Source organism: Schistocerca cancellata, chromosome 4 (assembly GCF_023864275.1).
Source record: "Schistocerca cancellata isolate TAMUIC-IGC-003103 chromosome 4, iqSchCanc2.1, whole genome shotgun sequence".
Classification (NCBI taxonomy): Eukaryota; Metazoa; Arthropoda; class Insecta; order Orthoptera; family Acrididae; genus Schistocerca; species Schistocerca cancellata.
The window spans coordinates 93,496,316-93,510,337 of NC_064629.1; the positions used below are offsets into that span (position 1 = coordinate 93,496,316).

At 37.4% G+C, this 14,022-nt stretch overlaps 1 protein-coding gene across 1 annotated transcript in view; it reads right to left on the bottom strand.

Annotated features, from left to right (window-relative positions):
* Window positions 1-14,022, bottom strand: part of LOC126184530 (glutamate receptor-interacting protein 1) — a 538,419-nt gene that overhangs the window by 141,454 nt on the left and 382,943 nt on the right. Inside the window, exon 9 of the mRNA XM_049926935.1 lies at window positions 6,799-7,028. Coding sequence (XP_049782892.1) covers window positions 6,799-7,028 — 230 coding nt within the window. The remainder of the gene's footprint in view (window positions 1-6,798; window positions 7,029-14,022) is intronic.

Sequence of the window (14,022 nt, forward strand, 5' to 3'; positions counted from 1 at the left end):
CCATCATTCACTTTGTTGTTTGACAGGTCTTAAGGATCCAACCAGACAACTTGCTTGGTGGGCACCTATTACTTCAAGAGCATGTCATTACCATAGTGTACAAAAGTGGAAGAAAACACCAAGATGCTTACTGTCTCTCAAGAAACCCTGTACAAGACCATCACAACTTTGATGAAGATAGTGACTGTCTCACTGTACTCTTGGATCTCTCTTCTGAGCAGAAGAAGGACACCAAGGTATCTCAAATTATGCTTGCCCTAAATTGGTCAAAGGATGTGAAAGGACAATTTAAGGTAGTTAATGGATTACTTTGCAAGAAAAACTTTGATCTGTTTGGAAAGAGGTGGCTACCAGTGATTCCTTAACACATGCACTTAGATGTTCTACAGAAATTCCATGAAACACCTGAGGCTGGACATTTAGGATTTATTAAGACATATAATAGGACCTGTAAGAGATTTTTCTGGCCAGGTTTATTTAGGAGTGTCCATCACTATGTGTTGGACTGTCAAGAGTGCCAGAGGAGAAAAAGACAGTTCTTCAGAGACCACCTGACCGACTCATACCAATTCCACCAGCTGAAACACCTTTCCAGCATGTTGGGATTGACCTCCTCAGATGATTTCCAATGTCTGCTAGTGGCAATAGACTGATTATTGTTTGCACTGATTATCTGACACACTATGCCATTACAAAAGCCGCGAAAACAGCTGAAGCATTCAAGGCAGCAAAATTCATTGTGGAAGACAATGTAGTAAAACACAGTGCCCAAAGGTCATTAATTACAGATCAAGGGAAAGGTTTTCAATTGAATCTTGTGACAGAGATAAACCATCAGTGCAACATTACTCATCATACAACAACTGCGTGCCATCTGAAAACTTACGGGCTTAGTGAATGCCTAAATAAGGCCTTAGCTGACATGCTATCAATGTTCATCAATGCTGAGCAGAGCAACTGGGATGAGGTGCTACCTTTCGTAATGTTTGAGTGCAACATTGCCAAACAATACACCACAGGATTTATGCCATTTTTCCTGGTGCATGGATGTGAGGTGACAACGATGATGGACACTGTGTTTCTGTTACATGCTGATGGCATGGACAATGACTACATTGGCCAGGTGTTAACCAGAGCTGAGGAAGCTTGGCAGTTAGCTCGATTCCGCACGCTACAGGCTCGAGAAAACGATTGTTGAAGGTATGACATGAGCCACCGCCCTGTTGTCTACCAGCCTGGTGACCTCGTCTGGATATTCACTCCTGTTCAGAAGGTTGGTCTCCCTGAGAATCTCCTCAGCTGCTACTTTGGGCCTTATAGGGTTGTAAGACAGTTGTATGATGTTACTTATGGAGCTGAAGATTTCAACCCCAACACAAGATGACAAAAGGTCAGAGATACAATCCATGTACTTTGAATGAATCCTTATAAGGATCCTGCAACCCAGGGTAAATATGAAGCTCCAGCAACAGGCAACAAGCTGAAAGGTGACAAAGAGCATAGTGGCAAAAGAAGTTCTAAGAAGATCACCGCCAGGGTGAGAATCAGTCATTAGGAGTCGGAGTATGCAGGACCGATGACTCATTCCCAGACTAGGAGGAGTAACACCAAGACTCTGTTCTCCTAAGGAGGGAGCAATGTCAGAGAAGAACCCGAGTAGCATTGTGGTGTAGTGGTTATGATCCTAAACTGATGCAAGAAGAGTTGTGAGTGCAAAACTCACCTGGACTGTACAATTTTAATTTCTATATTCAGTTCAAGTATATTCTAGAAGTATCCACAAATGTCAAGAATCATTGTACTGGAATGTTCTGTAGCTGTATATATACTGTATGTGTTCTGGATGGAGGCAGTTTGCTCCACACTCTTGTATGTGCAACTGCTGAATAAACATTTTTCTATGTGACAATATTGTCTTTACTGAGGTCAAATTTGAGTGTGACACTGAAGTTATCTGGCCATGTATAACACGTCTAGATGAAATACAGTTAATTTTTGGATGTTTTTATCAACCACATGAGTCACCTGTGATGGTTTTAAAGTTATTGAGAGAAAGTCTATGGTCAGTAGTGCAGAAATAACCAGATCTTGCAATATTAGTTGGAGGTGACTGAGCCATGCTGGCTTGTATCGATATCTGCTTCACAGCCTACTGTCATTACTTCACCATTCTGGCACACCGTGAGGTGGCGTGACTGCAGCTGCAAGTTTTGCAGTGATCTCTGAATCAGGTGCAAGAACAGTCTCTCCTGGGAGAGGTAGAGGAGAAGAGATGGCTGCTGGGACATGAGGTGGTGCCTATGTCGAAATCGTGTGCACTCTCATTTCAAATGATAATAGACAAATGATGATGGGCAAAAGTTAAAGAAATTCTTGAGTCTGTAGAAAGATGATGCACGAAGTTTACAACACATGCCATTGTCATACCTTAGCAACAGTTCTTGCTGACAAACCAAGAAAATTCTGGTCCTACAGAAAATTGCTAAGTGGGTCTAGGGCTTCTATCCAGTCACTCACTGACCAGTCTGGTGTGGCAGTAGAAGATAGCAAAACTAAAGCCAAAGTTTTAATTTTTTCATATAAGAAATTGTTCACACAGTGGAATCATACAAACATACCACCATTTTCAGAATGAGATTTTTCACTTTGCAGCAGAGTGTGCACTGATATGAAACTTCCTGGCAGATGGAAACTGTGTGGTGGACCGAGACTCGAACTTGGGACCTTTGCCTTTTGCAGGCAAGTGCTCTACCAACTGAGCTACCAAAGCACAACTCATGCCCCATCCTCACAGCTTTACTTCTGCCAGTACCTTGTCTCCTACCTTCCAAACTTTACAGAAGCTCTCCTGCGAACCTTGCAAGAGTAGCACTCCTGAAAAAAAAGAAGGATATTGCAGAGACATGACTTAGCCACAGCCTAGGGGATGTTTCCAGAATGAGATTTTTCACTCTGCAGTGGAATGTGCACTGATATGAAACTTCCTGGCAGATTGAAACTGTGCCGGACTGAGACTCGAACTCGGGACCTTCCTTTCTTTCAGGAGTGTTAGTCCTGTAAGGTTCGTAGGAGAGCTTCTATAAAGTTTGGAAGGTAGGAGTCGAAGTTCTGGTGGAAGTAAAGCTGTGAGGATGGGGTGTGAGTCGTGCTTGGGTAGCTGAGATGGTAGAGCACTTGCCTGCGAAAGGCAAAGGTCCTGAGCTCGAGTCTCGGTCCGTCACACAGTTTTAATCTGCCAGGAAGTTTCATACCATTGTTTGACCATCACACAGAGTTGAAAGCAAATACGTCACCAGGTACTGATGCAATCCCAAATTGGTTTTACAAAGAGTACTTTACAGCATTGGCCCCTGACAAATCTCTCACTCAGCATGAAGTCCCAAGTGAATGGAAAATAGTGCAGATGATGCCTGCATACAAGAAAGGTAAAAGAATGGATCAATATCTTTAACATCAGTTTGCTGTAAAATTCTTGAACCTAGTCTCAGTTTGAATATAATAAATTTCCTTAAGAGGAAAAAACTTGCTGTGGAATTCTTGAACCTAGTCTCAGTTTGAATATAATAAATTTCCTTAAGAGGGAAAAGCTTCTTTCCACAAATGAGCATAGTTTCAGAAAGTATTGCTCATGCAAAACTCAGCTTGACCTTTTCTCACGTGAGAGTTAACAAAGGTACAAACATACAGAATAGATTTCCAGGTATGGGAGTGGCTTGAAGACTTCTCAAGTAACAGAACTTAGTATGCTGACCCTGACAGCTAGTGTCCATCAGAGACAAGGGTATCAGGAGTGCCCCAGGGATGTGTGACAGAATGGTTGCTATTTTCTACATACATAAATGATCCAGTGGACAGTGTAATCAGCAATCCCTAGTTGTTTGCTGCTGATGTTGCAGTGTATGGAAAAGTGCTGTCATTGAGTGTCAGTAGAAAGATATAAGATGACTTAGACAAAATTTCTAGTGAGTGTGATGAATGACAGCTGGCTCTAAACATAGAAAAATTTAAGTTAATGCAAAAGCGTAGGAAAAACAAGCCCATAATGTTTGAGTACAGAATTAGTAGTGTGCTGCTTGACACAGTGAATCAAATATATAGGCATAACATTGTAAAGCAATACAAAATGGAATGAGCATGTAGAGATTGTAGTAGGGAAGGTAAATGGTTGATGTTGGTTTATTAGGAGAATTGTAGGAAAGTGTGATTTATCTGGGAAGGCGACCACATATAGGACATTAGTGTGACCCATTGTTTAGTAATGTTTGACTGCTTGGGATCTGCACCAGGTTGAAGTATGTGGAGTATGTGTATAGATGCAGGTATGTAAAGAGCACTGGTAATAGAAAAATACTGAGAAAAAAAATACTGGCTAAATCCCACTTATGTCAGAAGTACCAGTGAACTCTGCCTCTACAATATTTTCCATGGCCATGGGCATCAGAACCTTGGTCATGTCTGTATATTGATTTTGTAGGACTATTTCTCAGAAGCTACTGCCTTATCCTCATCTATGCTCTCTTCAAATTTCCATCTTTGATACAGAGGATATTTATATCTTCAACCAATACCATTCAGGCCCTGTCAGAGGTCTTCTCTATTGAAGGACTGCTGAAATCCATTGTCACTGACAATGACACACAATTTTCTGTTATGTGTTACTGTGCTCCAAGCATTGATCCACTGTAGGTGAGTGGTTGCCTTTCCCTTATTTTAAATATAATAGAATAATCATTAGGGTAAAACTGATAGTGAGGTAATTTTATTGATACAGAAGTGCAGAATATTAATAATATGCTGATATTCTATCCATTATAAATCTAAACATTTCTGAATGAAACAGAATGTCAAATGACTAAAATTTCTGGATCTATATGTGTGAATTCTGTACCATAATCACTGTGGTTGCCAGAAATAGTAAAACATATTTGGAGCAATGTCTTTCTATTTCATTATATGAAGATACTTATGTTGCTTGTTTGTTCGCATATTTCCTACAAAATTCATCTGTAATGTGGAAACTTGGAAGCAGATTTCTCTTTTCATTGTCTTGTAACAAAAGTACACTAGCTGTTTAAGTCTAAAGGCATTTCATCCACAATTTTTTTCTAAAACAGAACAATAAATGATCTACTATTGGCATCTACTTGACAAAATAAGGATTGATTCCTGAATATCTATCAGCAAACTGATGTTTCTTCATACATTGTTCAAACATCCCATTTCTTTCTGATTTGATGTATTGGTTCTTATATTTCAGTTGCCAGTAGAGCACTCCAAATGCAGTACAGGAGGATGTATAAAAGTTAAAGTGGAAACCCCTCATTTACTTGCATGTGAGTGATAAACTTTAGTTTTATTTGTCATGGCATCTCCTTTAACTACAGAAACAAGAGATGATTTAAAGTCACTATTCATGAGTACAAAAAGGATCTAATGAATAATCTAATGATTAGTATATTTCATTTTATAATTCATTTTCCACTCAGTTTATTCTGTGCAGCTTTTACATCTTTGAGCATTTAATATGCTACTGATGTCACAGCATATACAAAGCAAGAGATGCCACAACAATCACCATGGACACCAGTCAATGAACTGATTATAGTAGCTTCACATAAAAACATATTTTCACTGTACAATTGCACACTTTTGCAGTATTCAGTAAGTGCACTTTTTTCCAAGCCACTGTGTGGAAGGTGTAGTGCATTACAAAACTGTTGCAGTGAACGTTATGAAAAAGTTTATTTGCTAATCATTGTAAACAGGTCATGGGCATGTGAGAAACATTAAGTAGAAATGGGTTGACAAATTATGAGTTTCAAGGGAGTGTCTCGTTTAATTGAATTACCTGATCATAGGCTTAACTATTAAGTGGTCTTGGCTTTGCAAATTTGTTGATTGCTCTTCCTGTGGATCATCACCAATGGAAGTTTGAATAATATACACTTCATAGATGCTAATAACATTATACTAAACACTGAATCACACATATTTTCTAATTTCCATAATTCAGTACAATATGTGTTGACTAAAAGAGAGATGGTTCAAATGGCTCTGAGCACTATGGGACTTAACATCTGAGGTCATCAGTCCCCTAGAACTTAGAACTACTTATACCTAACTAACCTAAGGACATCACACACATCCATGCCCAAGGCAGGATTCGAACCTGTGACCGTAGCAGTCATGCAGTTCCCGACAGGAGTGCCTAGAACCGCTCGGTCACTGCGGCTGGCCCAAAAGAGAGAAATAAATGTCAATTGCAGGGCAGGTATGCCATGAGACAAAAAATCTGTTTTCCCATGATATAATTAAGTGCAAGGAATCTGCCATACTCAGTAGTTTAACAAAGATTCACACAGGAATGTTTTAAAAACAGTAAGCAGACTTCTTCTTTTTTTCTTTTTCTTTTTTTAAAAAAAAAATGGGTGAAGTAGCTGTTGGATCACATCCCCAGGTTTAATTTTCTGCAATACTGACTCAGCTTGTAGCCAGTATCATATAATATAAATATGTATCTATATGCAGGAGTATTTTACATAATGCATAAACCACTTTGAAAATATATCTGTGAACAATTAGATGCTTGCACAAGGAAACTGTCAAATTTTAACTCTATTTTATTGTTAAGTTTTACACTTTATAGTTGTATCAGGGTGACTTAATTCTAATGTAACAGTAGAAAGATGAGTGGATGAATAATTAACTAATTAATTAATTAACTGACTAACTAACATTTCCTTCACACTCTTTATGACTTGATATAGAATTATGCTTAACACTTGACATACATCATACCTGTGATGGTAATTCCCAGTCCATTGCCTCTCTTTGCCAGTTTTATTGAAAAAACACCACTTGATGGTACAACTGAATCTGCAACATCAAATTCTAGTTGCAGAGACAGAAGAGAACCTTCACACGCATCCTGTAGTATCTGAGTAACAGCTTCAGCAGGCAGCTGTTCTTGGTCAACCATCCTCCCATTCACAAACAGCAAACGGTCACCTATCTGGATGCATCCACATCTATAAACATTGTATAGCAAGAAAGTTTTTCAATTTTTAATAATTTAGAATAAAATAATTGATAAAATACATCAAAAATTAAAATCCAATATTAGTACCCACTTATCATTAGTAAACTAGACAGTAACAAAGAGAAGGTTCATTCAAGTTGTACCTTAGGCATACTTGGGATTTTAGCACCTATATCCACTGTCTATCTACTTCAATATTGTCAGTAGTGGTCATATGCAGAGATTATTTCATGATTCCAATGCCTTCCACAATGCTAAAGTGCAGTAAAAATATTAGACAACAAATACATTTTAACAAAAAAATCCTGCTTGTTTTTTAGAATGAGATTCTTTTTTTGAATTGGGAACTGACTAACCCTAATGAATATTGAGAGCATTGACTTAATGAGTTAAAATTTAGCATTCAAATTAAATTTACATTAATAAGTTATTATTATATTTGGATACTACACGAACCCTTTAAGCAACAAAACTGTGGACATAATCCAAACCTGAGGCAATATATCTGATTTCTTGATGTCTATATTATTGCATAACACTCATAAGCATTGTGAGTGTAGTGACAAGACTGATGTCCAAGCAAACCCTCTTCTCAGTTGGTCAATGTTGGCAAAACAGTTTACTCTGCTGGTAGTGTTACTGTCAATGAAAATTATTTCCTAGTTGTCAATATGTCTCAGCACAGCCTGGATATGTCATTTCTGCTGTACCACAATCATTTTGCATTCCCTTCCCATCACCTTTGCCTGAAGCTATAATTATTGTCTCTACATAACAGCAGATTTTATAAGGCAAATTACAGAGTTGGAAACTCTTTGCCACTCTTTCTTCTTGATTTTGTTTATTATATAACATCACATTACACTTATGACCTTTGAGATGGGAGGTTATCTTGATTGTAAGTGGTTAATGATAGTATATGATCCTGTTATGACATTCAGCTTCAGATTCAGATTCAGATTCTTTATTAGTCATTCAGCATTATTACATGCAATAGACTTCGTCAGTTCACTTAACCTATTAATTTTATAAAATAAATTTTTACATATTTAAGTTGATATTGGGCATTTCTAAAAATTCTTCTAATGAATAGAATGGATTAGTTAACAAGAAGTTATGAACATTGTCTTTAAATAATTTGTCAGGCTTGATTGACCCATTTTTAGACAATTTGTTATATATTTTAATTGCCATATACTTATGACTATTGTTAGTTTTAGCTAACCTATTTTGTGGCAACAGCAGAGAAGTACACGTTCTTGTATAGTAGCCATGCCTTTCATTTGTTACACTTAAATTAGGTAGTTCAACAAGTATGTAGTTAACACTGTCAAGAATATATAAATTAATTACTGTTAAAATTCTATATTTAATGAACAATGGTTTACAATGTGTTCTATTATCTACCTTAGCCATTACTCTGATTGCTTTCTTTTGGATCACCATAATTTCATTTATTTTTCTGCTGTTTCCCCAGAGTATTAACCCATACCTTAAAACAGATTGAAAAAAGGCAAAGTACGCTGTCCTTACATACTCAAATGTCACACAACACATCAGTCTCTTCAACAAATATATAACTCTTGACAACCTAACCACTATGTGATCAACATGAGAGTTCCATGTTAGACTGTTGTCAAGTACGATACCTAAAAACTTTGTCTTTTGTTTTTCTATTTTTGTAGTCTTTGATAGACTGAACCACATATTCTGGGTCTTTTCCTCATTTAATAGCAGACCATTGGCATTAAACCATGATGTTGCATTTTCTTTTGCCAATTTCATATCACTTACAAGGTTATCAAGTACATGGTTTACAGATAGAAAAGTTGTGTCATCTGCATACATATATGTCTTTACATCTATATTTCCTGGTAAGTCATTTATGTGTACCAGGAAAAGAAGTGGTCCCAATTTAGATCCCTGTGGCACACCGTGATGAACCTCGAGTATGTTTGACAGATGACTTCCTGAACTCACCACCTGCTTTCTTTTATTGAGGTATGATTTGATGAGTTTTAAACTTTTATCACATATTCCGTAGTCCTCAAGTTTAGAGAGCAGAAGTGAGTGGTCAACACAGTCAAAAGCTTTGCTCAGATCACATAAGGTTACCTGTGCATGCGCATGGTCCTCAAATGCTGCTAGAATGTCTCTGACTAAGAGCTCTATGGCATGTATAGCTGACCTTCCTTTTCTGTAACCAAACTGTGATGCACTTAACATACCATTTAGTTCTAGGTACTCATACATCTGCTTATATATTATGCCTTCAAAGACTTTTCCTAGTACTGGAATTAGTGAAATTGGTCTGTAGTTTGCAGGATCTGATTTGACACCCTTCTTAAAGACTGGAGTTACCTTGGATAGTTTGAGAGGATCAGGAAAAAACCCTTCTATGAGACACAGGTTTATGGAATATGTTAATGGTGCTGCAATGTAATGTATGATTTCTTTCAATAGATTGTTTGACATATTAAAAATATCTGTACTGTATGAATTTTTCATTTCTTGGACTATTTTAAGAACTTCATGTTGGCATACCTCTTTGAAGTGTTTCAATGATGATCTGGCCCTATTATGATTTAGGTTTGCTCTCTTCAGATAATCTATACATGTTACATTGGGTTTACTGATTAGCTTTTTGATATCATCAGCACAGCTTACAAAATATTTATTGAATGTATCTGCTGGTATTGGGACTGTCTTGTCAAAGTTTCTGACTTCACCTTTAACAGTATTAATTACTGACCAGGCTGTTTTGCATTGGTTTCTACTATTTTTTATGAAATTTGTGTTGTATCTTAGTTTCGCCAATTGCAACTCTTTCTTATACAGTTTCTTAGTGATTTTTTCGAGATCCTTAATTTCATTAGAATTGTTTACTTTGGCAAGGCGCTTCAACAGCAGTAGCTTATTTTTTAGATTCTCCAGTTCTTTGGTGTACCAAAATTTACCCTTTCTTGTTTTATGGTATTTCTTTTGAACAAGATGGTCTTTTAAAATACCTGTTAAGTAATTGTGGAATGTTTCATAAACTGTTTGGGCACAGGAATCACAGTTTTGAAATAATTTGTCCCAGTTTGTTATGCTCAGCTGGTGTGTTAGTTTTATGAGATTGTGTTTTGTTAATATTAAGGTATTAGATTTTGTTAACTTTTGTGCAGCCTTGCTCTCATCCCCTTTTATAAAGTGTCTTAACTCTACTGTTAACATGGAGTGGTCTGAGAAAACAAATTCCTTTACCTTGGTGGAGTACATATCACGTGCACAGTTGACAAAAGCATTATCCAAGCACGCTTGTAGTCTTGTTGGTTCTGAATTTACATGATGGAAGTTGTGCTGCCTTAGCATATTCAGTAACTTATTTACACTGGGTTTGTTACATGTTACATCAAAGCTTGAATTAAAGTCTCCCCCAATTACAGTTACATACTGTTTCCATTTCGTTATGTAGCAGAGTACACTGTCTAAATTATCTAAAAAAGTTTTATCATCTGAGTCAGGGGAATGGTAGATACATACTATGATAAGTTTCATTATATCACATATGATTCCGGTAGTTTCAAAGTGTTTCTCTACACATGCCCAACTAAGATCTAGTTCTCTACACTCTATTTCATTTGAAACATAGATAACAGTACCACCATTACGGTACTGAGATCTGCAAAAACTGTTTCCATATTTATAACCTTCTGGTACATAGTATTGTATTTGTTCTGGTTTAAGCCAATGTTCTGATAGACATAAGAAAGAATACTTATTCTGTGGCAATGACTCCTCCAGAATTTCAACTTTATTTTCAAGACCCTGAATGTTTAAAAATAGGATGTTGTTGTGACTTATCTGTGAGTTAACAGGTTGGTTTTTCACATTTTTATTTTCTTCTTGGCTTGAAACCATAAAAAATTATCACTGAATGACACAGATGTATTTTTCCTTTGGCTCCTCCTTAAGCGTTGCTGTGTTGCTGCTCCAGTCGTTGTCGGTTCTGCTGCTGTTGCTGCTTCTGCTGATAATGATGGTGCTGCTGCTGTTTCACTTATTTCTGGTGTTTGTTGTTCCATAACTGCTGTGCCTTTCTGTGAATTATTAACATTTGGAGTGTTCACTTGCATTAATAAAATTTCACATTTGTCTTGGAGAGGTGTAGCTTCACTGACAGCAGATTTCACATTGGAGTCTACAGGATACACACACTTCCTGTCCATGAGAGGTATGACTTTTCTATTTTCACACTGCACATTTGAGATTTTATTTACAAGTTCTAAAATTTTTGTTACTACTACGTTTTTTCCAAGTACATTTAGATGAGAACCATGTGTTGTGTGAAATCTTTTCCCTAAATTGCTGATGTTCACAAATGTTACATTTTCAAACCGCTTGCAAATATTTTGCATCTCTTTATTTGCAGTTTCAATTTCTTTATTTACACAGGACCATTCTATCAAGTCGTAACGGTGTGGCACTGAAAAAACAATAACATTTGTTCCTCTCAGCTCATACAGTTTTCTTTTTAGCGAGATTAAGAGATCGTTTTTTTCGTTCCTAGCTATATCATTTGATCCCGCCAGGAAGATGGAAAAGTCCTTTTTGCTCAGTGAGGAAATTTTTTCTTGACTCATTGACGTAGCAGCACTGAATTTTGCTCCTGGTTTTATTGTACAGCTAAAACTAAAATTCTGACTACTTGTACGCCGAAATTCAGCGGCTGTATTTCGTCCTTGGCTGTCGGCATACAGTTCAATTTTACCGGTACTTGCTGTTCCGAGATTACCTGTTTTCTGCCTATCTTTGCAGTAAGCGAAGTCTTGTTTGGCACTATTTATTATGTCTTTTTTGCTAACACATGTCGATATTGTCTCAGTTATTCACAAAGTCGTTTGGTTTTCCACATGGTACACTCGCACTGTTAACTTCACTTTCACAATCCGTAGTCGAAAGAGCTTGAAAGTAATTTTCGTTCACTATATTTATGTTTCTTTTGCCGTTTTCTGTATCTTGTATTATCTGTTTGCGTCTTTTGTACTTCACTTCCGTCCAATTCTCCGACATATTCGTATTTTCATGGCGCGAGTTTTTCATGTTCCGTTCACTTTTTTCTTCTTTAAGTTTCTTGATATCCATCTTCAAGGAACTGATAATAAATTGTAAACTAGACACCCGTTCGCTGAGCTTTGTAATTTCATCCTTACAACTGTCACAATTTTTCTTTTTCACGGCAAAATTCGCACTTTTTCTCGGACACGCACAACGAATTTTCACACTAGCCGCCATCTTGAATCTATTCATTGTTATATCAAATGATAGGCTACATTTTAAGCTCATCTGATGTTTTATAAATGGCTGAACAAGTGGAGGGATAGGCCAAGCTTTATAATTCCATGTCTAATCTTACAGCATATCTCACTGTTCAAACAGAATCAATTACTTGCTCAAGATCCAGTTTGATTTTATCAATTACCATTTCAGCACTGGCCAGTGTGGCCAAGCGGTTCTAGGCGCTTCAGCCTGGAACTGCTTGACCGCTACAGTTGCAGGTTCAAATCCTGCCTCAGGCATGGATGCATGTGTTGTCCTTAGGTTAGTTAGGTTTAAGTAGTTCTAAGTACTAGGGGACTTATGAGCTCAGATGTTGAGTCTCATAGTGCTCAGAGCCATTTAAACCAACCATTTCAGCACATTCCTCCTCACCAAAGACCTTTGTCTGATATGAAAATTCAGAGAGAGAAATTGTCAGTATAGACTATTTCCTACACAGCATCATTGCAAGCAGCATCTGAGAGGAAAGTATTTCTAAGAAATCAGAGAATGGCTCGAAGTAGTGTTCCACAGGCTGCTTTACTCCAGGTCTACAAGAAATTTCTTCTACTAAAGTAGGGCTCTAAATCATGTAAATTCTATGGCATGTCGCATATGTGAAAATTAACAAGAGAGAAAAATGAATGAGGGAATTGTGGGATAATATTAATTAAAGTCCTTTTGTTTACAGATTCATACAGTGTATGTGTGGTTTGGTGACTCAGTGGAAAAGTTATTGTTGATATTTGTTTTATGGGCATCAGGCCATGGTCCAAAGTAGAATTCTCTGGCTAACATTTTGTCTTCCCATTCTGGAGACACCACCAGAGGCTTTAAAGACTCAGAAAGCAGTTACAGCCTCAAACAAGCTCAGCAAGCTGAACTCTTTATATGTATCCATGCAACAGTCAATTTGCAATGTTATCAGACTGCAGCCCCATTGAGGAGTCATGCCAACACACAGGATGTTCATTTGAACTGACTTTGCCGGATTTCTTTCTGTGAGGATATTTAAAACATAAGGTTTAGCAGCAATTGCCAACAGGCCATGAAGACATGGTTGAATGCACCAGAAATGCCTTTGCTGACATTCCTGCAGATATGCTTCTGTCCTGTGTATGGTCATTTGAAAAGCAGATCACTAAGTGTATTGAAATTGTTGGTACTATGTTCAAACACTTACTCTAACTGGAAAAGTAGAGCAGCATTTTCCATGAGCCATGGCCACAGTGACACTTCAAGTAGTCCCCTGTTTGATATACTGGAGGAATACAACACTGCAAATTGAGTTTCCAATTAGAAGGTATAGAATACTGGCCTGTCTTACCCTCACAGCATGGAGGTGGGGTCCCACATGCCACAGGATATTGCAAGGCCATTGAGTAGCATGTTGAAAATTATGATTGTGTACCCATTTCTATTACAGCACCATCTGTGTCAAAACAAAGAAAATGCTTCAAACAAAAGTACATATATTTTGCCCTAGAATCGAAATCTGCAATAAAAAATGGAGTTTAAGATTTCAAAATTGTGCCCTCACCACCCACACACAGGGTGGAATGACGGGTCGAGTGTGGCATTATTGCATGTCCTCCTCCGAGACAAACAAATTTGAATTATAACTTTTTTTTCATCCGATGTGTAGTTCCTGAGATATTTCAATGTCTTCAGTTAAAATGAAC